This window comes from Aspergillus pseudotamarii (assembly GCF_009193445.1).
Source record: "Aspergillus pseudotamarii strain CBS 117625 unplaced genomic scaffold BDV38scaffold_10, whole genome shotgun sequence".
In the NCBI taxonomy this organism is placed as follows: domain Eukaryota; kingdom Fungi; phylum Ascomycota; class Eurotiomycetes; order Eurotiales; family Aspergillaceae; genus Aspergillus; species Aspergillus pseudotamarii.
Window position 1 is genome coordinate 625592 of NW_022475024.1, and position 23336 is coordinate 648927.

At 46.8% G+C, this 23336-nt stretch overlaps 9 protein-coding genes across 9 annotated transcripts; 3 read left to right on the forward strand and 6 right to left on the reverse strand.

Moving 5' to 3' along the window:
* Positions 1-317: 317 nt before the first annotated feature.
* On the reverse strand, positions 318-2856 carry BDV38DRAFT_279865 (putative thiamine pyrophosphate enzyme; the record flags this gene model as incomplete). The annotated part of the gene is made up of 15 exons (XM_032059142.1): positions 318-332; positions 390-399; positions 448-610; positions 697-869; positions 920-1020; positions 1068-1375; positions 1428-1478; positions 1526-1810; positions 1859-1928; positions 1981-2164; positions 2214-2359; positions 2409-2503; positions 2554-2603; positions 2655-2688; positions 2739-2856. 15 exons carry the CDS (start codon positions 2854-2856, stop codon positions 318-320), a joined length of 1803 nt encoding a protein of 600 aa, XP_031916952.1.
* Positions 2857-3300: 444 nt separating this feature from the next.
* BDV38DRAFT_279866 (heterokaryon incompatibility protein-domain-containing protein) lies at positions 3301-5574 on the reverse strand (the record flags this gene model as incomplete). The annotated part of the gene is made up of 1 exon (XM_032059143.1): positions 3301-5574. The coding sequence occupies one exon, from the start codon at positions 5572-5574 to the stop codon at positions 3301-3303; it is 2274 nt and encodes a 757-aa protein (XP_031916953.1).
* Positions 5575-8300: 2726 nt separating this feature from the next.
* On the reverse strand, positions 8301-9910 carry BDV38DRAFT_289936 (DUF821 domain protein; the record flags this gene model as incomplete). The annotated part of the gene is made up of 2 exons (XM_032061370.1): positions 8783-9910; positions 8301-8716 (listed from the first exon to the last, which is right to left on the reverse strand). Exons 1-2 carry the CDS (start codon positions 9732-9734, stop codon positions 8301-8303), a joined length of 1368 nt encoding a protein of 455 aa, XP_031916954.1. The 5' UTR covers positions 9735-9910.
* A 1897-nt stretch (positions 9911-11807) lies between these two features.
* BDV38DRAFT_279868 (meiotically up-regulated gene family-domain-containing protein) lies at positions 11808-12322 on the forward strand (the record flags this gene model as incomplete). The annotated part of the gene is made up of 2 exons (XM_032059144.1): positions 11808-12043; positions 12094-12322. The coding sequence occupies 2 exons, from the start codon at positions 11808-11810 to the stop codon at positions 12320-12322; spliced, it is 465 nt and encodes a 154-aa protein (XP_031916955.1).
* A 2006-nt stretch (positions 12323-14328) lies between these two features.
* BDV38DRAFT_289940 (uncharacterized protein) lies at positions 14329-15868 on the reverse strand. The gene is made up of 3 exons (XM_032061371.1): positions 15635-15868; positions 15197-15571; positions 14329-15052 (listed from the first exon to the last, which is right to left on the reverse strand). Exons 1-3 carry the CDS (start codon positions 15826-15828, stop codon positions 14422-14424), a joined length of 1200 nt encoding a protein of 399 aa, XP_031916956.1. The 5' UTR covers positions 15829-15868; the 3' UTR covers positions 14329-14421.
* A 1389-nt stretch (positions 15869-17257) lies between these two features.
* BDV38DRAFT_279870 (DUF427 domain-containing protein) lies at positions 17258-17783 on the forward strand (the record flags this gene model as incomplete). The annotated part of the gene is made up of 4 exons (XM_032059145.1): positions 17258-17338; positions 17399-17501; positions 17573-17653; positions 17752-17783. 4 exons carry the CDS (start codon positions 17258-17260, stop codon positions 17781-17783), a joined length of 297 nt encoding a protein of 98 aa, XP_031916957.1.
* Positions 17784-18988: 1205 nt separating this feature from the next.
* On the reverse strand, positions 18989-20540 carry BDV38DRAFT_10973 (Zn(II)2Cys6 transcription factor). The gene is made up of 2 exons (XM_032050957.1): positions 19310-20540; positions 18989-19188 (listed from the first exon to the last, which is right to left on the reverse strand). The coding sequence occupies exons 1-2, from the start codon at positions 20440-20442 to the stop codon at positions 19185-19187; spliced, it is 1137 nt and encodes a 378-aa protein (XP_031916958.1). The 5' UTR covers positions 20443-20540; the 3' UTR covers positions 18989-19184.
* A 178-nt stretch (positions 20541-20718) lies between these two features.
* BDV38DRAFT_239596 (putative MFS monocarboxylate transporter) lies at positions 20719-23081 on the forward strand. Its single transcript, XM_032053778.1, has 6 exons — positions 20719-20938; positions 20998-21214; positions 21266-22030; positions 22087-22184; positions 22242-22724; positions 22784-23081. Exons 1-5 carry the CDS (start codon positions 20886-20888, stop codon positions 22393-22395), a joined length of 1287 nt encoding a protein of 428 aa, XP_031916959.1. The 5' UTR covers positions 20719-20885; the 3' UTR covers positions 22396-22724; positions 22784-23081.
* Positions 22644-23290, reverse strand: BDV38DRAFT_279873 (uncharacterized protein; the record flags this gene model as incomplete). Its single annotated transcript, XM_032059146.1, has 2 exons — positions 22644-22724; positions 22784-23290. 2 exons carry the CDS (start codon positions 23288-23290, stop codon positions 22644-22646), a joined length of 588 nt encoding a protein of 195 aa, XP_031916960.1.
* Between the last annotated feature and the right edge of the window lie 46 nt (positions 23291-23336).

The following is a 23336-nucleotide window of genomic DNA, read 5'->3' on the forward strand; positions in this document are numbered from 1 at the left end:
ATGTTCAATCACATAGCATGGCTTGAGACACCAGGGGAGATCGATTCTATCAAGGCAAAATTACTGGGTAGCGTGTGTAGGTGAATTCATCCACCCATGACTCGATGGGTTTTGTTTGACCAACTTCGTTACAGACTGCGATCCATTGCTAGAATAATGCATCAATTCAGTTCTCATATGCGGATAAGTTCTATATAGGAATTTCTATATTATGGATTCTTGCTTTACGTCTTCCCTCGTTGGGGTATCAGTTGTTAATTTATAGAATCTAGCATCAGCAAGCGTGATAATCACACTACAACAGGTTAAACACAATGTCAATCCCAAGCCGCCTAGGTAGTATCAGCTGTATCGGATAGCTTTTATCTTACTCAGTCCTCTTTCCATACTGACGGAACTCTGCAGCTGTTAGCCCTGTTGCCGATCAAAGACCCGTATGCCACTTACGAAACTTCAATGACTGCACATTTGCCTCCTCGGACAACATTAGCAGCTTCCTGAATAGCTGAGTCTAGCCTATCTTGTTCCTTCAGTGTGACACCCCAAGCCGTACCGGCTGCAGTGGCAATCCCTGGGTAATCAGGGGATGGCTCGAAGGATATATTAAGATCTAAGTCATACACTGTTAGTTGTGTGATGCTGCGGTATCGACAATATATATTCCTCGGCGACGAAAGAAAGTATTGATGGACTCACCTCGCCTATTGGACTTCGAAGACAACCCTTCCTGGTGTACAAGCAATGCTGACACCTTCGGTGCGTTCCATCCTCCATTATTTAGCACGACCAGGAGGAATGGGAGCGCATACCGCCTAGCAATCCAGTAGACACTCTCCATTTGCGAGAAGAGGAATGTTCCATCCCCAACGCTATTCCTTTGTTAGGCTATTGTTATTATGATTTTATTTTCACTACTCACATTGCACAGATAAACGAGTCGGGCTTGGCTAGCTTGACACCTAATGCCGCACCTCCCCCCCACCCTAGGCCACCGGCGCCGCTTCCAACGAGGGTTCCCGGCTAGAGCTGTGTTAACGACGATTAGATCATTAAGGCTGGTAAAATACCTGTGTCAAATTAAGATGTTGAATAATGAGACCTGCGTTGCTAACGGCTTCAACAAGGTAAACCGTATCATCCGGAAGGTGGTGTCGCAGTCTGGAGGCGAGGTACGGAACACGAATCGTGCCGTCCGCTGAAGGGGACTCCAGGGCTCGTAGATCCTCCCTCCAGCGCAAATAGCGATTCGCGCGCGCCTCGAATGCCATAGCATAACTTGCTCTTTCAATACATTGCTTATCGATATACGCATTTAGTTGCCGGAGTGCAACCTCACAGCTGACTTTTAGCCTGCGAGTTGCGTTGATCGAGAACACTAGTTGCAGACGATTAACAAGGCGATCCACTGGACTGGAGTAAATACATACGCGGCATTTGTTGCTTAAGCGGGTCAATATCAAAGTGAAATATCGCCGTGCCTAGACAGTCAATAGGTGGTCTACCGAGCTGGGCGCAGGTCTGTTACCCTTCTGTGGTTTGCCCGCGGTAGGAATCCAAGGCACGTCGCAGTCCAGTATTAAGATAACATCTGCCTCACAGACCGCCGGGTGTGTGGTGATGGTAACGCCAATATAGGCTTCGTGATCTGTGCGCATGCTCATATCGGACCCAACTGACTCAAGGACATTGATTGGTAGCTTGTCACAGAGCTCTGCTAACAAGGGCGGGGCTTGCGGATTACGACCGAGATATCCTGCGATAGCAAGTGGTTTCTTTGCATTTATGAGCGCGTGTGCAATCAGTTCAACCTCTGCTGCCGTCAGCAATATCCAAATGGGGCATTGCAAGTATGTCTGACCTGATTCGGGCAATGCGCTGGGAACGATTGGACTGAGTGTCTCCTCCCCAAGATATTGCCTATCCACATGCTAGATAACCCCATTAGCAGTTGTGCTTTTTCAACGAGATGGTAGTGCGCACTTCTTCGAGCACCTCCCTTGCGGCCGTAAGATATACTGGTCCCTTAGAGTCGGACATTGCAAAGTGCAAAGCTCTATAGACCATCTCTTTGATATTACGGCCAGTCTTAATTTCACCCGAGTACCTGCAATACTGCCGAACTATTGCCGCCTGGTCAGGCACATCTTGCAGCCAATGAATGAATCTAAATTAACATTAGCCGAGCCGAAAATCGTGCTTTCCCTGCTTCGTACTCTGTCCTTGAGCCGAGAAGCTCGCCGTTCTGGGTGAAGGGGCTTAGTCCAGCAAAACACAGAACCGGCACTCTGCCCACTGAGGCGTTATGGATAGATTGTCCCATGGCGAGAGTACCGCAGTCCACATGCACTATTACACATTGCTAGATTAATTCAGTACAGGAGCGTGGATTCACACTAGATATATCATACCGGAATTCCTGTGACTTGAGCATACCCCAGAGCTGCTGACAAGGCGACCAATTCGGAAGGGCAAGTAATTATGGTAGGGAACTTGGACGAATTTTCTGTTATGTCATCAGCCATTTGTTTACTAGGAATACTCAGAAGATCGCACCTTGCTTTGCCTTGATCATCGCTTCCAACATGGCCGGATGATCGCTGCCTCTGTTGCTTCTGTTAGACACGCATAACGAACATACATACGGAAATACTTACAGATTGACAAAACAATGGGTGACACCAGCTTCCCCTTCAAAAGACCATTAGCTACATTCCCTGGAATATCCAAGTATTACACACAAAGTGCTTCGAAGAAACCTTCCGCAGCAGTGGCCATCCCACTATCTTCGTTATTCTCATCTTCAGCACGATATGGCCTCTTTCTCGGATTCGCCGACTCTCCACCCATAAATTCCATTATGTTTAATCTGTCGCCAATCTAGTTTATGTTATCACTCCCACATCCTTAATAGTCACCGAGGGGTATATATAGCATTTAAGGCGTCCTACAGATCGACATGCCAAGTAAGCACGGGCCTGAGTCCGTGTTTTCGACTTCCCGACAGCCAACCGTTTCGAGATCTCAGATGGAAATCCGCGGCTTTTGGGGTCAGACCCCGCATATACGACGTGTGGGATTTTATCATTGGTTCTAATTTGTCGCTGTCGATTACTGTTCCTATCAATTGAGCGAGGGTTGTTTCCTTTCGGTGGGAAGCTCCCTTGGCGGTACAAGTAGCTTGGATTGTTAACGATTTTTGGGGCGATTAGGGTTACATAACTTATTGTAGGTAAATGAAATGAGCAGTATTATTCTGTTGAGCTCTAACACCCTCTCCCTAAGTTCACGGACAGCGAATGCCTACCACATCTCCACCGTCGTCTCCTTGGGTCCTGCTTTCTCCCACCATTCCCTCGGAATCCAAAACTTTCCCATTCTCGTTACTCGCCCAGGAATTCTCTGGCTACGAGCAATGCCCAGACAGCAAATGTGGTCTAACTTCTGCAGGCCATCCGCACCCTCCAGTAGCTTGACACCAACAATTTTGATCAGCTCGATGCCATCGCGCAGAAGCCAGGTCAAGGTCGATCCACGAATCGTGTGTGGTAAGTTGACCGTGTCTGTCGAGTCCCAGCGAGGAATGTGGCTGGCGTATGAATTTCCCGAGGAATCACGTAGACGAATACGGTCATATGGCGTTATATATTCGGTTTCTGGTTCCCAGGACTCGCCCGAGTCGATGGTAGAGTCAAAGCTACATCGCACGAATGGGTACTGACCCACATGGTCATCTTCGTGTGACTTGGTTCGATCAGCGACAATGTCGATAAAAGAATGAACCGATTCTGAAGTGATGGTCAGGCAGTCGGTGGATGCGGCCACATGAATTTGGGCTAACTCTTGCGAACAACGATTGAACATATGAGGATGTTCAATGGGAGAGATGTAGAAACCCTCAAGCTCGAGCTCGGTTACTTGTGGGCCACGGTGCTCGTAGCTCCCATCTTCTAGTTCCATCATGCACCCTGAGTCGCCTTTCTTGGGGTAGATATCTATAACTTGTTGGGGGGAATGCCAGCCAGCCCAGGACCAGCTGGGAAAGCCCTCGCGCGGTTTATCATATTCCCGCGACCAGAGGAGAGCGTAATGGAAGTCCTTGGAAGGTAGTCCACTCAGGAACTTCATGTCATGCTTCTGGGCAATGATCTGGAGACACCCAACGATGGCGTTGAGTTTATCAGATTGGAGGGATATATCTCGCCCGGTGTATTTTGCAAGGATTGAGTTGTAATCATCGAATCGCCATTCCGATCCACTCAGCCAGTTATAGCCAGATAACAAGTAGAATCCCTGAGAATGCAGATCTAGTTCAGGTATATTTGCATCATGGCCATATTTGCCAGAGTGTTGGGACTCTCTCCAATGCCCTGCGCCGCACATAAAAGAGACATCATGGGCGCCAAAAAAAGCCACCCTAGTCGCTAGGTTTCCTTCTTGCATTGTCCAGGATCGTCTATTCCATGGTGAGCGTTGGATTTGGGTCATGATGGAAGGTAAGCTGGTAATGTATCTCCGGCCATCGATGGTTTCGGTTCGTTGTCCTTGGTCGAGGTCCTCGTTCCATTCTGTGAGACCCAAACCCCACTGTTTACCGTCCGAGGGCTTGTGGGAGCCTGTTAGGCTCCCTGCCACGAGGGTGATCTCGGACCATCGATAGATGTGACCCATTGCATTGATCTCGGAAGCTTTCCTGTCTTCATTATATTGATCTATACAGTACAGATCAACCCAAAGATATGGAATTGAAAGAGCCTGGCAGGCAAGAGTCGCATCCTCTATAGCCCGTGGCATGTTTTCAGGAAGTCTCACAGTTCTATCTTTGCTTCCGTCTAGTTTCCCCCCAAGGTCAGCTCGGAAGCTCTCACTATTTGAGTGCGCCTCCTTCCAGACATAACTCAGAGCTGCATAAGGTACTTCGGTGAAGTTGCGCTCTACAAGATTTCGCTCTGTCACATCAATAAGTCGAATCTTGTCCAGCCGGGTCGCTGGTAGGTAAGCACCGAGTTCGTCCCTGAAGTGGCAAGTATCCTGATGGCTCTCACGACATGTCTCCATCCACTGACGTACGAGTCTCAAACTATTTTCTCTGTTCGTAGTCCGGAAACCGTTGAGCAGGGGCCTTTCAGGGACCACCGAATCGGGAGACAATAACCGAATGCCGGGACCTCTATCATGACGACGAATTCTCTTGACCAAATCCGGAGGACAACCTGTAATGCCATCCAAGCGAATCTGTAGATCTGTCGCTAGCATATTCTTTCTATTGGCGTCGGAATACTTCATATCCTCGTAGTAGTCGCCGCGTATTGGGACAGCAACAACCTGGACCTGGGAAGGATCCACCTCATCTCCATAGTGCTCCCATGGGTGTGCAAGTTCGCCCCCAGCGTACAGATCATGGACGACAAGACGGCAGGCCGGGCATCTTGTGTTGGCCTTCATTTCCACGAGAGTGCCAAGCTTGACTCTGACTCGTTGGTCGACGCCATCTCCTGGGAAGTAACGAGGTCCCGTGAAAAGGGAGTAAAAGTCAACCGTTCTGCAATTTGAACAGATTTCATCCGCCTCCGACATTTTTCTCTGTTTACAGAGAATATTGTTAATCCATGGAATTTCGGATCTCGCACAACGACTAAGCAGATCTTCATGAGGCTGTGGCCCTCGTGCGGGGTAATTAAACTAGGGATGATCAAGCCTGGCAAGGCATTTTTGTTGGAACTAGGATAGCAGAAAGGTATTACGTGCATGAGTGGCCCGCATGGATTTTCTTGTCGTCTAATGCTATAGTCCCATTGGCAGTAGCCTGGCTCTCCTCAAGCTCCAGTCCATCTAAAACGACTTAAAGATATTTATACACGAGTCTATAATGTTCACAACATAGGTAAAGCATTCGGGAGCTTCTCAAAATCGGTATTTGGAAGAACCTTCCTCGAAGTGACTGGGCATCATGTCCAGAAGGAGAAAGGTCGAGTTCAGACCTTGCTGTACAGTATGCATGCCATATTCTTTCAGAATCTTGATATCGATCTGTAAGCGCGAGTGCGCGTGGCCATATTGGTTCAGCAGGAATTCAGTCAGGATGAACAACAATTCAACTAGCATACAGATTCCCCCCGGCGAGTTGGACACCTATTGATTGTTATATTGTTAAAAAAGGATTAATGGCAAATTGAAAACTTCATTTGTGGACCATTATCTAGTAGAGTCTATTGTAGAGTCCCTCCGATTCTTGTAAAGGATTTCGTTCATTTCTCTAGCCATATCCGAGAAAACCCGGGCTACCTGGATTTAGTGGTTATATGTACCTCCTAAGTTCATCTAGTGAACCATGTCCTTTCTCACTAATCATCTTCAACTACCTGGATTTCAGCCTCTGGAAGTGGTCCATCTTCAGTCGTGTATGAAAACTAAACAACAAGTGATTTCGAAGTTTATCTGCGTCCGTGCCTGTCGCTTCCAATCCAGGAAATCAAAGCAAGTTTATAAAATAGAATAAAACAAGATAAATAGAAATCCTAGTTAAAGGATCAAGCGTTAGAGAATGGACTTACATTACAACATAACAAATAGGGAAACCTGGTGAAACAGGACCAAGTTGAACGGATTAAAAACTACCACCGACTTGATTTAGTGCATTTCTGGTAGCATCGATGATAGGACCCTCTCTTTCTTAAGGGATTAGTAAGTCCCGATATACAAATCACCATGGGGAGGGGAGAACTGGTATTTTTCTTGTACGTAAAATACTCACTCATCACCCGGCTCACCAAGAGGGTCGTGAGGTTCAGAGGTTTGGATATGGACAGGCTGAAGGACCGAAAACTCGTGAGTTTGGTATAACTATAGTGATTCGACGTGATAATGGAATAGGATACACACCTAAGATCAAATTCAACATCATTAGCTATGAGCAGGACAAATAGTTAATATAGCTGTACGCTTTGCGGGCTTCCACATACCATGTCGATGCAGTGTACTGAATTCGGATGGATGGATAGAGCACTATCATCCCTATGACTAAGGAGTATCTGTTTGCCGTGGGCCACTTATATGAGCGTGGATCTACCTTACAGCTCTACCACGAACGTCGATCGAAGCTGATGACGATCGTATGCATGGGAAAGAGTAGTTGCTTGGGCGACTCGGTCGAACAGAGCCCTCGCTATGTCAGCTACCGAATTTGCCCTACTGAGGGTAGTGAAAAGGCACGTAATCATCTGGTGCTAACAGCGTACACAGTAGCTCCACACAATAGATAACTTATAGGCTACAGTACCGAGGATGACGTCATATATTTTTCCGACGGTTTTCTCAATCAATTCCTAGTACCCTCTCGTTCTAACTACGGGATCAATGTAAATAGACAAAGTAAAGAGTAGTTGTTGTGTGTGTATCTATTTTACGTTGAGGGTGCGGTTTGAGATTCCTGGAGCGCGGGGCATCCCTGGTACGGCGGATGAAATCAACCAAGTTTACCAACCCTAATAGTATACTTCTATTGTCAGCTAATTAGAATAGTCTGAATAAGTAGACTATCAAGTAGTCCAATAGATAACTAAGACCTGTATTATTCTCAGCGCTCCACAAACAAGATTGTACTTTGGTGTCAGGATACCTATCAGTTCTCAATTCTCCTAGAATATGTGGCTTCCATGACAGGAGCCCTTTGCTTTAGGCACACAACCTTGTCTTGCATGTCGACCTCACGTTGACAACCTCCCCGAGACTCAGCGGGTTCGCGGTTCTTTTAAATTAATTCCAACTTTCAATCTTTTGAGGTCATATAGGATGAGTGAGTAATATATATTTGAAAAGATACATAGCGCCAAGAATAACCCCGGGTAGATATAAGGCAGAAAAATACTACCCAAGGGAAATAATGGAAACCCATTTATACCAAATAGTCCTCTAAAATACTGCTTAGTTTCGCAAGTCTACACTTATATATTTGTTACCCTACACAACAGTAACTACCTCAACGCTCACCATTGGCTTTAAAGACACCCCTCCAGTTAATTATACCCAGTTAGTACTCACCCATGTATTACCCTTAGAGCAGCGACAAGAAAAGAGCAAAAATAAGAGTTTCCCGCCCTTAATATGTGGCTCAAGCACGGCTGGGGAGATAGTGATGTCCTGTTTTCCACACCTTATGGTCGTATGTGCTAGTATTCTAGTTGCAGAGGGCTTATATAGTGTATTGGAGAGGCGGAGGATAGGAGCGATCCGCTTTCACCAGCTCAGCTTGTGGACCGACTCGATCGACTTTCATGGAAGTTATTAATTACATGGTTCTAATCTCAAGCCCTAAAGCGCATCATGTTGCTGGGATCTAGCAGTAAAAAAGATTCGTACCGAATCCCTTTGTTAGAAACATTGGTTGGGTCACTCATAGTTTCGGTGATCTCAGGCGATGCAGTGGTCCACCCCTGCAGCAACGCCCTCCAGTAGCATGCATCAGCAGCTGGAGTCAGATATCGCTCGCGAAACACATTCACATTATTGTCTGCAATCATGCGAGCCTTGATAGGGTCATCGAGAAGCTCTTGGATCTTGTGCGGTAAATCCGTCCAGTCCCTCTCCACCTGAACGAAGTTCTGCTGTGGGCCGGACGAGACAAGAAGATAGTGGTGATGTTGGATATATTGTAGTTTGTGAATTACTACTACCGATCGACAGGCCTGGCGATATTTAAGAGATGCAGAGTAGGAGCGACCTACAAGGTATTAGCTGGACTTTGGCTTCAATAAGGATGATGCTCAAATAATGAGATACCCCATACCTTCCACGTGAGCGATGAAGCGGTAATCGCAATGTTTGTCCATACTAAGGTAGTTGGCCTTGTTCTTCCACTCAACCTCCTTCACATCTCCCCACGCATAATTCCGTGCAACCTCGAGTAGTGTACGTCGTAGCTTCGGGGCGAAACTGAGCTTTCCACGCCAGACCAGCTTGTCCTCTTTCTCGTCCCAGGGGAGCTCATGTTCTTCCACATGTTTGACTACCTCATCGTAGGGTCCAATTCGATTATCAATGTGGCCCCAAGACCAGAAGCCAAAGTCCGGCATAAGCCAAACGGGCTCCTCGGTAGCCTTCCGTGCCAACACCCAGAGAGGGTGGTCTGGCCCTGCAACGTCCTCCAATTTGTCTTCAACAGAAAAGATAATTTCCGTGTCCAGGATGGCAGCGAGGTGTGGCGCCGAGACTAGGGCGCGATGAATTGAAGCCAAGATTCCCAGAATCTTACGGCGGTGATCCTCACCCTTGGCCAAAGCCCTAAGAACATAAAGCCGTCCTTGATAGACAGCCACCCTGGCCATGCCATCTACCATCTTGATATTGTCGATATCAACTCTCCTGATCCCATGCCTGGCTGTCCAAAATGACTGGGCGCGGATGGGATCTTCGAAAAGACCCGGGAAGAGAGTGTTGCAGTGAGTCTCATTGTAGGAATACTCAAGCGGGTCCAAGAAAGCCCGCGTAGGGGGTGCAGAGGACGAAACAGTGTCATGGAATGGCAGCTGGGCGGGGCATTGAAGACAGTTGTCACACTTAAAGATAGTAGATGTCTGGCAAGCACAGTGGCCAGCGGGGATTAGATGATTGAGTAGTGGATGGATGTTGTCTTTATCAGAGTTAACTCCTAACCATAGTGACCAGATAGAGATTCCAAGAACCGCAGCTAACGCCAAAACGACTATGTGGAAGGCATTAAGTTTCATACGCCGCCCCATCTCAGCGTTTCTTTCGTTGTGTAGTAGTGAAAGGGTCGGGTATAGGCAGAAATTTCAGGGAGCGATAGAGGTTGACCCCAGCAGACGGTCAAATAGTCAGTGGCTAGTAGGGGGGGTAGAAAATCTCTGCTAGTGGCAACGAAGGATTACTCACCAGTGATAGTTGGCCAACTCCAAGTGGTATAATATAACATCACTATGTGAAGCGCTAATTAGAAAAAAAAATATATCCCTCTAGGGCATGACTGGCTGAACATCCTTGTCACAATTTCAGCCGATTGGGATATCCACAATCTAAGAAATTCCACGGAACGGCGCGTACCCCTAAGGTTTCTCTTTCTTTGTTGTGGACCCTGAACGGACCCTGAACGGACCCACTATAGGATCCTTCTTAGGAAAAGATCGACTTGTTCTTAACAGGTCTTGGTATTAGCTTATCTTTCCGAGTCAAATGTCTTACCAGAATATGCACGGTGACTGCGCCGCATGGGACTTCTACTACTTAGAGGGCGTGCTCCGCTGAACCCCTTGTCATGGAATATATAGCACATGTGATGCGCGTGTAAAAAAGTACCTCTAGGCATACTAGTTCGCTTTAATTTCAGTATAATCTATCTTTGCCTTGTTTCCCAACTCCCCGAGACGCAAATAGCAGTAGACAAGTGACCGAGGTACTTACCACACACCTCACGCCCTCTGCACCCTGTCTATGTTGGTTTCCTTATTCGACAGATGTCTAAAGGATGTCAGCCCTGGCCCCATTTCTAGTAATTACCTGGTGTACGGAACTACCGGCCACTATGCTATTTCTGGCAAATGTTGGGTTGCTCAAGATGGCCTTCCGGCAGCTTTGTGAAACTGCAGTTTAAACGAGAAACAGCGTAAAGCCAAGCAATATCTAAATTCCCTATTGGATCCCGCATATAGAATTATTTGCTCGTGTTACCAATTAAAGCTAAGGCCCAGGTAAATAAATGTAAGTGTTGCATATGTATGTGTCTGGCCGAGTATACGGGTGCAAGACTAGAATCAGTTTTGGGAAGGATGCTCAAAGATGTCTATGCGACCAAACGTATTCCAGAGTCATGTATTAATTAACCAGATCGAATCGAAAGGGAAAAATTCAAAGCCGAAGAAGCAGGTAGGATGTTGAGACTCAACTGGCCATGCCGGCCGATGCCATCATTCGCACAGGCCACCCTGGGTTATGCCAACCCAGCTGGACATTGAGGCAGCGGAGTGCCAGTTCTTTTAGTGCCGTTTGTAATATTACCTATTGTATTGTCTCTCCATGAAAACCTTGCCACGGCGCAGGGTTTTATAAATTCTAAGGGTACTCGTGGAGTATTCTCTCATTCTCATAATTCAAAAGTCGCCCCCTAGGTGCCGGGAGGTTGGAGTTGACTTGGCCCATGTAACCTGAAATGATAGCGCTCATAACCTGTAAACGGGTCAGTATCATTCAGTCCCGAGAGCGACGAGCGACTAAGGCGAGGAAGAATGTATCTGAGAAAGCCGTTAGCTCAACTAGGATCAAGCGTACTTCGTCTGGCAAGATGCTCCTGTGTCATGTCTTATTGCCTCATCGGTCGTATATGACTAACCGGATACATGGCTCTATGCAGACAAATATGCTATCTCCGTAATGCAACCTCTCGGCATTCCCGGGGCTTTCATATTGAAGCATTCCGGTCCTTGGCGGTGGTCTATTAGAGACATACCCATGTGTATCTTACAGTCTGTGGACTAACTGTCGTGGGGGGTAATAAAGTAGATGGCGAAGCCCGGTAAAGACTAGTGCAAGCCTCTGCAGGTGTAATAACATCGGAGCAGTGCACATGGTCTGATCCACCATAGCCTGATCCTGGAGGAATGATGGTAGTATTTCGTGTAGGGGGTTCTCAATTCCCGCCTCTCCCATTTTGGTGCTAAGTCACGTATTTCAGTGACGGAGAAAGCAAGGCTAGTAAGTGACACATATAAAAAGGCCCCGAAACACCCTCGAGTCACTTTTATTCTCATACCATCCGAAACAATTCTTCTGCCTTCAAAAGCTTATTCCTGTACATCACGATGAAGTTTCTTATTGTCTCTCTCCCACTACTTGCTACATTGGCATCGGCCTTTATTCCCGCGGATCCTGAAGACAGCGTGGAGACTGGCACCCCTACCCCTTTTGGCCAAAGTCTAATGGCTGGTCCTTCGTTCAACTGTAAAGGTTCAACCCAATGTGGCCATTGGCCAGGCATGACTGGCTACTGCCAAAAGGCTATTGATACTATGCTTCCAGGTCTCGTCTTTGACACCAAGTAAGAAGTCGTTTTTCCATTTCCTGACATACCAACCTAACTGGTTCTAGCGGTGGTCGTACGGGCAACTGTTGGGGTGCACCCTCCGGTCTTGGATGCGGTGTCTTTGTTGCGGGGCCTCGAGGGTGCTCTAGATCTACTGAGCAGATGAAAGCAGCATTCAACAACATTAGGGCCCATGGCTGTGAGATATGCGGTTCTGTTACGAACGATGATAATGGCGGCGACTCTTGTCAGATCAAGATTGACTATGTCTCTGGATGTGACAACCACAATTAAGGATGTGAAATTGCTCCAGCCGCTGGTATCTTGGGGCTTTGTTTGGGAAGGACTTCGAATGTGGGAAGCCCAAGCACTGGATATTTTGTCATCGGTCGGCTAGCTAAGGTAGATCTCTCTCAGAGAGAGACAGGGTTTGGCAGCGCTGTACACATAACATTACAATAGTACAACCCCATTTGCATTGCTCATGTAGTTCAATTGACATGGATTTCTGTTTGGGTTATCGACGCGAGATATAGACTTGGTACTACTTACCACAGCAAGTTGCCTCTTCCCAGGTCATACACCGTCAGGAAGAATATCGTATATAAAGCTACCGCGAAGCAGTATATCTTAATTAGCCGCCTATCAGTCTGTATCTCTAATGGTTTTAGACTAGTCAGTTATTCTTGATTACTCAGCAGTCTAACAGGAAGCCTGGATGTAGTGTTAGGGTATTCATATTGGCCTTTGGTTCTCGAGGAAACAACGCCCTCTCATACGGGAGCTACGTTTCGAACACGTAGATCCGAGTGCAGCTGGAGTATCGGTAAGGCAATATTAAAAAATATTGTACGGAATACCCTCTGTTATGGCAGCAAGCCATCGCCACACTACTATGCTTAGAAGCTATAGCTTCTGGAATCTCGAGCCCTAATACTTAGCTCTCATAATTGGACCAGGAAGCTACGCTTCTGCTGTGTACTTACTCTAGCCGACCTCCGTAATTAAATCGGTAGTAGTGCTAGTTGGTACAGTGGATATGCCTACTAGGCCTCGTCATAACCCTTATGTCGGTTTATGAGTTAGACTCTCAACCCGATCCTCTATCCTCAAAGAGTTGCTTGAAGGTGAGTGCACCTTGCGTTAGGGTTGCAGCCCCGCATGATTCAGAAATTCGGCGAACATTAGGGCGGGTCCCCGATTTTTCTAAATTTTTTTGGAATTATATATCCGGACTCCGAAGTTTTACCGAAGACCTGACCTGTACTAGTGTCCACTTGGATCATGCTGAGACTGAGCTAAGGATGATTCCTAGTCTCTGGATATAATTTGGTTTGATTTGTTTATATTAAGGAATATATGGATTATACACCAGTGTAGTTGGGTGGCGTTTATTCCGTACGTCGCCTCCCCTACCAGTTACATGATCCTAAGCCACCCGTAAAATAGAGAACAGATTTCCGCCGGTTACAACAATCAGACTTAGCCGGTAGGTAGCGCATAGATCGTATTAACAAAAAACGTGATCGCCAGATATCGGAGCGGTATGACGACCTATCTCTTCTTTACAATCATAAGACTATTTATGGAATAAAGTTTTAAATAGTTTTATCAATAGCAAACTTAACGAAAAGAATTAAATATACTAACTACCACTACAGAAACATGCTGATGCTGGTGGATGGGCTGGTTTTCAAGAGGTTCGACCAACCTTCGGCTACCAGAGGTCTACCGTCCATGTCCTATATACAAGTGATATCGTCGGTAGGATTCCCGGGGCACATAGCGTTACTTAATTACCGCACCTGGGAATGTCAAGCCGCTTAGATATTGGCATTGTGTGTATTTTTAGCCTAATGAGTGAAACGATCACCAAGGGATCAAATCTATTACAAGATATTAATCTAGTAAATATACCTTTGCCTCTCTATTTGACTTGGACAAGCTCTAGCATTTCCCCTTTTAAAGGCAAGCGATATGCCAGTGTAGAGAAGAGTCAGGTTAAGAAGTATACTAAAAGGCCCTTCCTTTCTACGTCTAAATGTACCTCTTCTACACACCTCGTCGGCGCCATAATTGCCATTCATCGGGCCTCACAGAGTATTGATCCCGAGACATTCCGCAATATTGAATGGAAGTGCATAACACGTTTGTTTCTTTACCGCAATAGCTGGTTTGTGCTGTAAAGACACATCTGCCTTCTGGATGCTTTGTGCCCTTCAGAATCTGGCTAACATAGAGATATCTCGGTCTTCTATTCTTTTCTCAGACAGCAAAAAATTCTACAACCGCGTCATATGTCTCATTTGCAACCCTATCACGTAGAGTTCAACATCTTTATTCAAGGGCTTTGCCAGTTATGTCTCTCAGCTACAAAAGAAGGACGGCATCTTTCATTCAAGAATGATAGTCCTGAACTCTCGATCTGCGTCCGCCCATTCCTTAAGAAATATCGTTCCTACCCCAAGACGGCGAGCGATATTAGAGTCCAGGTTCCTTTCAATAATCATCACATTCAATACGGGAAGAATTTCTTGAGTGCTGTACGGGTATATTAGCTCGTCATAGTCCAGGTCAGGGTTCTCTTTGTATCTTTTCTCAAAAGCCAAAGCTGTTGCACCGTCAAAAATAGACCCATCTGCCACTGATAATGCAATGAATTTTCCAGCTGTATTCATAGAGGCTCTTTGGTTATATGCGGGTATCCAAAGGGCACCAGAAGGTACTCCCTTCCGTGACCGGACAATGAACATGTCACGCTTTTCACCAAACTGGGAATCATCCAATGAAAACTGTGCAATCTGACCATAGACCAGGATATGGCCAGGAGCCAGTTCGCAATGTTCCATGAGTTCGATGTTATCGTTCGCGAATCCACCAAAGGCATCCTCCCAGAACGCGTCATACGTAGGCCATTTAGCAGTCAGGGTATCAATAGTCGAAGTGCTGAGCTTTGGGTCAACGGGGAAACCACTTGATATGCAGCCTTTCAACCAGGTCATTGCTATATTAATTGCATTATATCTTCCAAATCAGAACTTCCGTATGTAAGCTCCGGGCTTGCAAATGTTAAGGCCCCTTTTTGATCCATGTTTGGGAGTCATCCAGATTGCAAGCCCAGCCAAAACAACTATGGAATGCGTTATAGGCCCTTCATGAGACACCCACGACCAAGAGGGGAACCCGTCTCTCTTGGCATTTGAACCTTTTCCTGTGGGCAACCAGACAACAGCTTGATCCATCTGGGAAATTGGTAACCCATGATAGATGCCATCATCTCCATGCATTGTGCGTAAGACTGCAGAGATGGCACATAGAGCGTCTGAGGGAAAAGTCAAATTTCGAGTCGTGTACTGTTCCACTACAGTCCAATGCTTGTCTAACGTCGGAAAGTTATATCTAGTGACGGGTTCGCAGGGCGCCTTGGACTCGAACTTAACTCCTGGACCTGGATAGACATAGTAAATGCCATATTCAGTAAAATAAAGAAGTCGTGGAGAAAGCATAGCTTCTTGAAGGGTCCATCCTCTCGTGGACCACGTACTGTAGTCTATGCATGTTGCCAGACCTGGTGCCCAGTTAGTAAGAGTCACATCACCTATTTACACGATGCTATGCGCCCAGGAGCGAGGTCTGGTCACTCCGGGTAGCCCATAATTTGAATCCTTGCCTGCCAACGCAACTAATGTGTATACGGCCCATGCGTAAATACGATCCATTTGGTTAATCTGATCCGACTTTTCATTTTCATCACTTTGATTGATACAAAGCTGATCAACCCAAAGATATTGCATTCCCATTCTGTCGCAGGCATGGAGAGCATCTTGGATTGTGAGGGGGAGATCCTTTCGCTCAAAATAGGGTAAGGATGATAATTCTAGCTTTTGAGTTTTGCCGTAGACATAGCTGAGTGCCGCATACTCTGAGTCTGGGGGTGCTTTGATCACACGATTCTTGTGGACGTCAATTACTTTCATCCTCTGTGGTCGCTGGACACGCTCTCTGCTCAACCCTGTATCGATGGAATCACACCAAGTGCAGATCGTCTTCCAATCCACATATCCACCCACGATTGGAGGTGTACAAGGCTCTGTAATATCCTTGGGCCTCAGACTATGGATACCATGTCCTTTACGTTCAGTAGGTTGGCCGTATATGGCAATGCTAGCCGTGTACCGCCAATTAATACCATTAAAAGTGTAACTAAAAATGCCACTCCATAGCTCAAGGTCCAGCGTTCCGAGGCGCAAGCAACCCGAATCCAACGATGCCAGGTCACTATATGTCTTCGCAGTATGCACAAATAACCGGCAAAGACAGCATTTCGAGCTTCCTTCGAAGATGTCGGGAAGCGACACTGTGAGCTTCACGGTTTGCTTGAAGTCTAAGCGTCGACAGACAATCAAGTGTTGGACTCGTAAGTGACGGCAGCATGGGCATAGTGAAGTGTCTTCCCCGCTGTTCGGGATGGAACAAGTGATGCAGTGGGAATGAAAAAGGTCTTGGATAAATTGTTCTCGATTGCCATTAGAGCCTTTCCAAGCAACCTCTTTGCAGAAGCTGCAGTTGATGCTTTCGGCTTGGCATTCTTCAGCCATAATTGCGACGTCAATACACCCGGTACTATACCTCACATTGAATCAAGCCACACGATAGTGTATTCTGGATACGTGGGCAACACTTGAAGAAGGCTTTCAAGTTGTAACCCGCGTTCTTGGCGTGCATATCTAGCTTACCTTGGGTGTCAACCTCGGTGCCCCACCATGGACAACCGGCTGGGGTAATTAGCCTTGAACGGTCGATCTATCAAGCACCATGCATCCAGTTATAAACCTCAATCTATATAAACAACATGGATTGAGCCCTGGAAAACTCCGGGTGCGGAGGAGCTTGTAGTTCACCCTGCTTATCAGTCAACTTAGTTATAGCTACTACTATGCTATTCCCGCTAATGTTGATGAACCATTTAGTTTTATGGTCTTCAGAAGATTTTATCGGGATGTTTTATATAAGCGTTCACCTAGGGTAGACATCTCATAGCTTTTCTCGAAATTATCATGGTTCAACGGATGTTTTGTCAAAGATTAGGGCATCTAAAGTGGCGAGACACCAGAGTCTGACTAATGCGGGGAAGAGGGACAACGTCTCAAGTAAGCAACAATCCCCTCCTCCTTCTACCAGGAGTTGTTCATCGACCAAGTCTCATCGTTTTACAGTCTTATTACTACAATGCCCACTGCAAAGGCAATCCTGAACGGCATCATTCTCGCCGAAACCTCTACGTGGGAGGAAGTCGAAGGAAACATCTATGTACACATAACCACTCCTTGGCCCCGCAGGTGGATATCAATCTGAGTAACGATGCAACAGTTCCCCCCATCGGCGATAAAGGAGTCTCTTTTCGTCAAGTCGGATCACACGACATATTGTGGGTGGAAGGGCGATGCAAAATACTTTTCCATTGTTCTTGGAGGTATGGTCTTTTGTTGTCTGGCTTGGTATGTGAGTACTAGTACCAGAAGCATGCTGATGTTGGCCGAGTAGATGAGACGACTCCAAATGCGGCGTGGTATTATCCAGAGCCGTTTGATAAGGCGAAACATATTAAGGATTTTGTAGCTTTTTGTAAGTTGAAAATTGAAAATCTTCCTTCTATGGCTCTCTCCCTTCTCTATATGATTCATGTTTCCAGTTAATCTGTCCTCGATGCTAATTCGTGGTAGATCCTAATAAGATCGATGTTAAGGTTGAATGAGTTGTATTTGACTATGGGCTGAAGCAGTGACTTCTTTGCTGTGTTAAGTAGGATATAATCCAATACAAAGGGGATAGACCCGTACTCCACATGTGGCGAGCTCTACCGTTTTACTCCATCGTCAACTGCCGAGTCCAATCCGAATGACACTATCAACAATTATGTAAAGGCTCTTATTTCGTGGCATGTGCTGTCATAAAGCAGATATAATCGGCCGTATAGGAGCCTTGTGTTGTCTAGGTGCGCACAATGTCATATATCCTCCGAGACTGAGTGAACACATCTGTCGTTGAAAAACTATTCAGTCTCGAAACAGGGTGTTCTTATAGGAGTTTCTCTTTCCCGAGCACATATCATCTGGTCAATGTGAGTGCATGGAAGCTATCTCTTGACCTTGTATTGCCGGTCAGCCAGACATAGTGGCATTAGTCAATTCAGTCAACAACCCAGTCCAATCAGTATCTCCCAGGTCGAGATTAGCACTATTGTCGAGCATCTCAGACCATATATCTTCCAGTTGCCTCTCGCCCGTATCATCCAAACTGTTAGGCAAGTCACCCGGTGGATCCAACTCGATCGTGGTTGCTGGTGTATAGCTGGCTGTAGACGTGGAAGGCAAGGGTTGCCGAGGCGCATCCTGGCCGGCCGGGTTTACATTGGCAAAGGAATTGCGGTTTGGAGACGCAGCCAGCTTTCCATGTTTCCAGTGCTTTTGTAGCACACCCATCATGGCATTGATACCCTCTTTCACTAGTGAGGACGATAGCTGAGCGTTTTTGAGCATGCGACACGCATCAAGCACTTCCTCCTTTCGCTTCTCAGCTAGAATATCGTCCCAGTTGAAGCACACATCCAGCAGCAAGATCACAGCGGCCATGAATACATGGTGCATAACGGACCAGACCACTGAGCTTGGCGGTGTGAACTTTGGTTCATCTTCGTCCATGATCTTTTTGATCTCCAAGACCTTTCGTGCTGATTGGAGGCATACAATATGGGAATATGAATAAAGTGGCTCACGAGCTCCGCGGATGAAAAATTGCCGATGCAGACGGCACAAGCGTGAAAAGTAGCCTTGTTGTAGGAGACATCTCTGCCATGCAATTGTTGGTCGGCTCTGGTACAGGGAGGCAAACCGACGCCTGGACGTTGGGTCAAGGCGAAAGAATTCCGGTATCTCAGCAAGAGCTTGGTGAAACTTTCGATCAAGTTCAAGAATCTTCGGGTAGCTGACTTCTATTCCATATAGGTGCTCATGGGACGTAGCGTCAATAACTTCACGGCACACGATACCAAGCTTAAGTCGCTCGAGAGAGAAGGACATGTCCGTTGGTATCGAGCTCGGTCGCGACAATCCACCATATCCCTCAAACTCGTCATCGTCAAGATTGAGTGGTCGATCTACCTTCATGTGCTCTGGGTTAATCAGATAGGTCCACTCTTGAGGACCGCTTAGGAACCCAAGAAACCTGAAAATATTACAATTAGGGAAAGCCAGATATAACACCAAAGGAACAAGACCCTACCAGTCATATGATGCGATATCCCACCAAAGCCGTCTCTTTGTCTCTAGCTCCACCACATCGAATGAATTAGCCTCCCTTTCCTCCCGTAATCGCGGTGAATCGATGCAATGCAGCTTGAGATTTTTTGCTTGGCTAATAACTGCGCCGTGAACGAAAAGACCACTAACTGATGCATGGCAGCTTATATTGGATGCATGGTGCATGATAACCATTGCTGCCTGTAAGCCCTCGACCGTGGGATTGACTGGGTAGTTGCTTTGAATCAGAGCGGCGCCGGTCAAAAACGAAAACTCGCGACTGCAAAGCTCTGCATGAATAGAAGACTCCACGGATAGTTGCAAAAACAACGAACTGGCGGCAATACTGAAAAAGAGGGCTAAGTGGTTCAAATTAGGCGGTTGGCCTCTTTCAATGGCTCGGTAGATACCATCTATCTGACCCTCCGCGCGCTTAGGAAATATGATATGATAGAGGTAGTCAATACAGCTGGTATAATATCGAAACAGTGCCATAGCCTCATGCTTATGGGGGAGAAACAATAGCAAATTAACTGTCGCAGGATCCTCTCGAGAGGCGTTCCAACTTCGGCAGGAAACCGGGAGCAATGTTCCCGGAGGAGCAAAATCGTCCTTATTCCGCAGCTCATCGAGTTCATCTCTCAGCAACTTTGGTGTTGCTGTTGGAACTCGTTGACCCATATGAATGTTCTCCAGCCAGTCCGCTGTCATCAGTGATTCTCGGCTGCGGTACGATGGCTGAGAGTTCGTAGCAGGGTGTGTATCCGCACTTCGCATCTCCTGAAGCTCGGGTGTGTTTCCCTGGCCAAGAGCAGTTGCCTCCCTGCGGCTTCCATCTTCCGATCCTACATTATGCGTGTCCGCCGCCCCCGGTGCAATGGCATAGCTGCATGGCAGTCTCCGAGTGACGCAGCTGCTGCATGGCTGTTGCCGGTTACATTTCAGCTTTTTGCGCCTGCATGATTCGCAAGATACCGGATCCTGCCTTGTGACACGTTTTCGAGGCTTTTGGTGTAGTTCTGGTCCAATTCTACGTTTCATCTCGGGAGATGTTGACAGATGTCGTGAGTCGTTAGATTTCGGCCAATTACCGGGCGGGGGGATCACGTGCATCATAGCTATGTTATCACGAGAGCAACCGAAAGAAACAACAATATTGCGTAGAGATAGGCAAAGATAGATAATTTTACAGGAGGTAGCAAGCGAGGGCTTTCTTCCGGCCTTTTTCCAGGACTTCAGAATGACCTTATCCGCCATTATCAACAGCTTTACCCTTCTAAGCCCTCCCGGAGCTTCCGTGGATACTCCGCCCGGACAGAACAATGGAGGCAGGGAGGCTTTTCGGTCAAAAATTCTAACTATTTGGTTTTTTTGTTATTATGTACCTCCACGGATGCTCCGAGTGGTTTGTCACGGTTCTACCTCTGATGGCTACCTGATATAATATACATACCGTTCTGTGGAGCGAATCGTGACAGAACATCCCTGCCACTTTCTCAACGTCAAGCATATCGTGCCCTAAGAGAACATAACACTGTCAAGCCTACCAATTTGTTACAATGGCCAAAGGCAACTCGACACCACCGTGCCAAAGACCTCCCAGCGAGTATACGTATGTCCTGTCGCAGAAGGTTGTCGATATATTGCGCAATAGCTAACTGAGTTTCACAGACCGCAGGCATGTTTAACAATATTAGGCTCCTTTACAGGTCTATTTTGTACAGTGGGATTCATGAACTCGTTCGGGGTGTTCCAAGAATACTATGGAAAAAATCAGCTCGCCGACAAGTCCGAATCAACAATTGCATGGCTAGGCGCAATCAGTATCTTCTGCATTTTCTTCATCTCAGTATTCTCCGGCCAGCTACTTGATATGTTTGGACCTACTGTCAGTCAATTTACGTGATAGCCAAAACGCAATAACTAATATGTGACACAGTTGATGCTCTGTGGGGGCTCGCTAGGCACCGTGTTTTCACTCATGATGGTCTCGCTCTGCAAGGAGTTCTACCAGTTCATTCTAGCGCAAGGGTTCCTTCTCGGAATTTCACTCGCGCTGCTAGCGTGCCCTATGCTCGCTCTTGTGGGACAGCACATCAAGGTGAAGCGTGGTGCAGCGCTGGGTATAGTGCTCGGCGGTTCTTCTCTCGGAGGCGTGATGTGGCCTATTGCCATCAACGAACTACTTCAGAACCCAAACATTAGATTTGGATGGACAATGCGGATTGTCGCATTTATAATGATTCCCCTATTATCTGTCTCCTGCATCTGCTGTCGACCACCCAAGAGAAGCCCTTCTCCAACTCAACGACCCTTGTCTGACGATGAAGAGGCCACTATAACCGAGACAAAACCATCCGTCCCTAAAGCGGACTTTTCCGTTCTCCAAAAGCCCAGTCTTCAGCTATCCTGCCTCGCATTTTTCATCATCTATTTCGGGATGTTTTCTCCGTTTTTCTTTACAACCTCTTACGCAGTCGCGCAAGGGTTCTCAACCCACCTGGCGTTTTATACCATCTCAATTGTTAACGGTGCTTCGTTCTTCGGTCGTGTGCTTCCTGGTATTGTCGCGGACCGGTATGGAAAGTTCAACTGCTGTATCATCTTTACCTTCTTCTCTGGTATTATTGCTCTCTGCTGGACGAAAGCCACCTCCGTGGCTGGTTTGGTTATGTTTTCTCTCGCATATGGATTCGCATCAGGAGTAAGCTTTCCCAATCGGACAAAGTTATATGACCCGACTAACGATTATTGATGCAGGCTATCCTTTCCCTCCAACAAGCCTGCGCAGCACAAGTTGCCACGCCACAAACTATCGGTTTAACCATGGGTACCGTCATGGCAGCCACATCTTTCTCGTAAGACTCCGACATGCTGCGAGTTACTGCAAGCCCCACAGCTAACAGTATGAACAGGGCTATGGCTGGAATCCCTATCAGTGGTGAATTGGCGGGCAAATACGGATATCTGGCCCTGTCGATCTACTCGGGCGTGAGTCTCTTGGTGGGGAGTATTCTATTGGCGGCGGCGCGATTCGTGCAAAGTCGGGAGCTGTTGGCTGTTGTGTAGAGAGCTTATTGTGGGAGCTGAGGATTTCTAATTTTTCTTAAATGTGTCCTGTGTGTGACTGATAGACTTTATCTGACCATGGCAAATTGGCCATCATAGATCGTATAATATGACTCACTCCACTCCATCGGTGTATCCATGGATATGAGGGAGAAAATCCGAAAGAGTAAAATTAAAGAGATCATGCTGAATATCAAATTATCCCGAAAAGAAATATTCTCCGTAACTTTTGCAGAACCCGATGCACTTCAAATAAACGCCAATATCCTCTCCGAGGGCATATCGACTTCATGAGAATACACCGGAGCTACGAGCGAGAATGTGCGAAGCTATCAAGTTTCTTAGAAACCATGTTCAACATCTGTAATTATGAACCAAAACCACTTACCCTATTCTCAGAAATTGCCCAACGGCGAGCCGTCCTATCTATCCCCTTCGGAAAGTACACATCGAGCCTCTTCAGACGGTTGTCAGCGCCCCAGATATCCAGGAGTGTTAGTACGAAACTCTTATGCGGTCGGTTCAGCCGAAGAGTCGCATATTGAATTCGTTGCAGTAGCTGCTCACAGATGAACTCCGCGATACCCATCTGTCGCATTGTAAAGTGGGTCCCTGGGGTGCCGCGGAGCTCGACAGGTATTTTGTATAGAATTTCTAGGGCTTCTGCTGTGATCTGCTTGTTGAGTAGGAGGACAGCGGGTGTGGTGCGAGTGATATATATGCGGGGCTTAAGGCAGTCGGGGTCGGACACCGTACCCTCGCTAATACGCTCTTCTGCTAATGTCTTACTATGGCGCTCTATTTTATCGTAGCCTCTTTTGTATTCATTTGGGTCCATGCAGTATGGATATATCATGCGACGGATTTCGACAGGTAGGTCCAGGAAGGATGGCATGGTTACAAGAGTAAATTATATTGATGGTGACTCTTTGAATTAATTA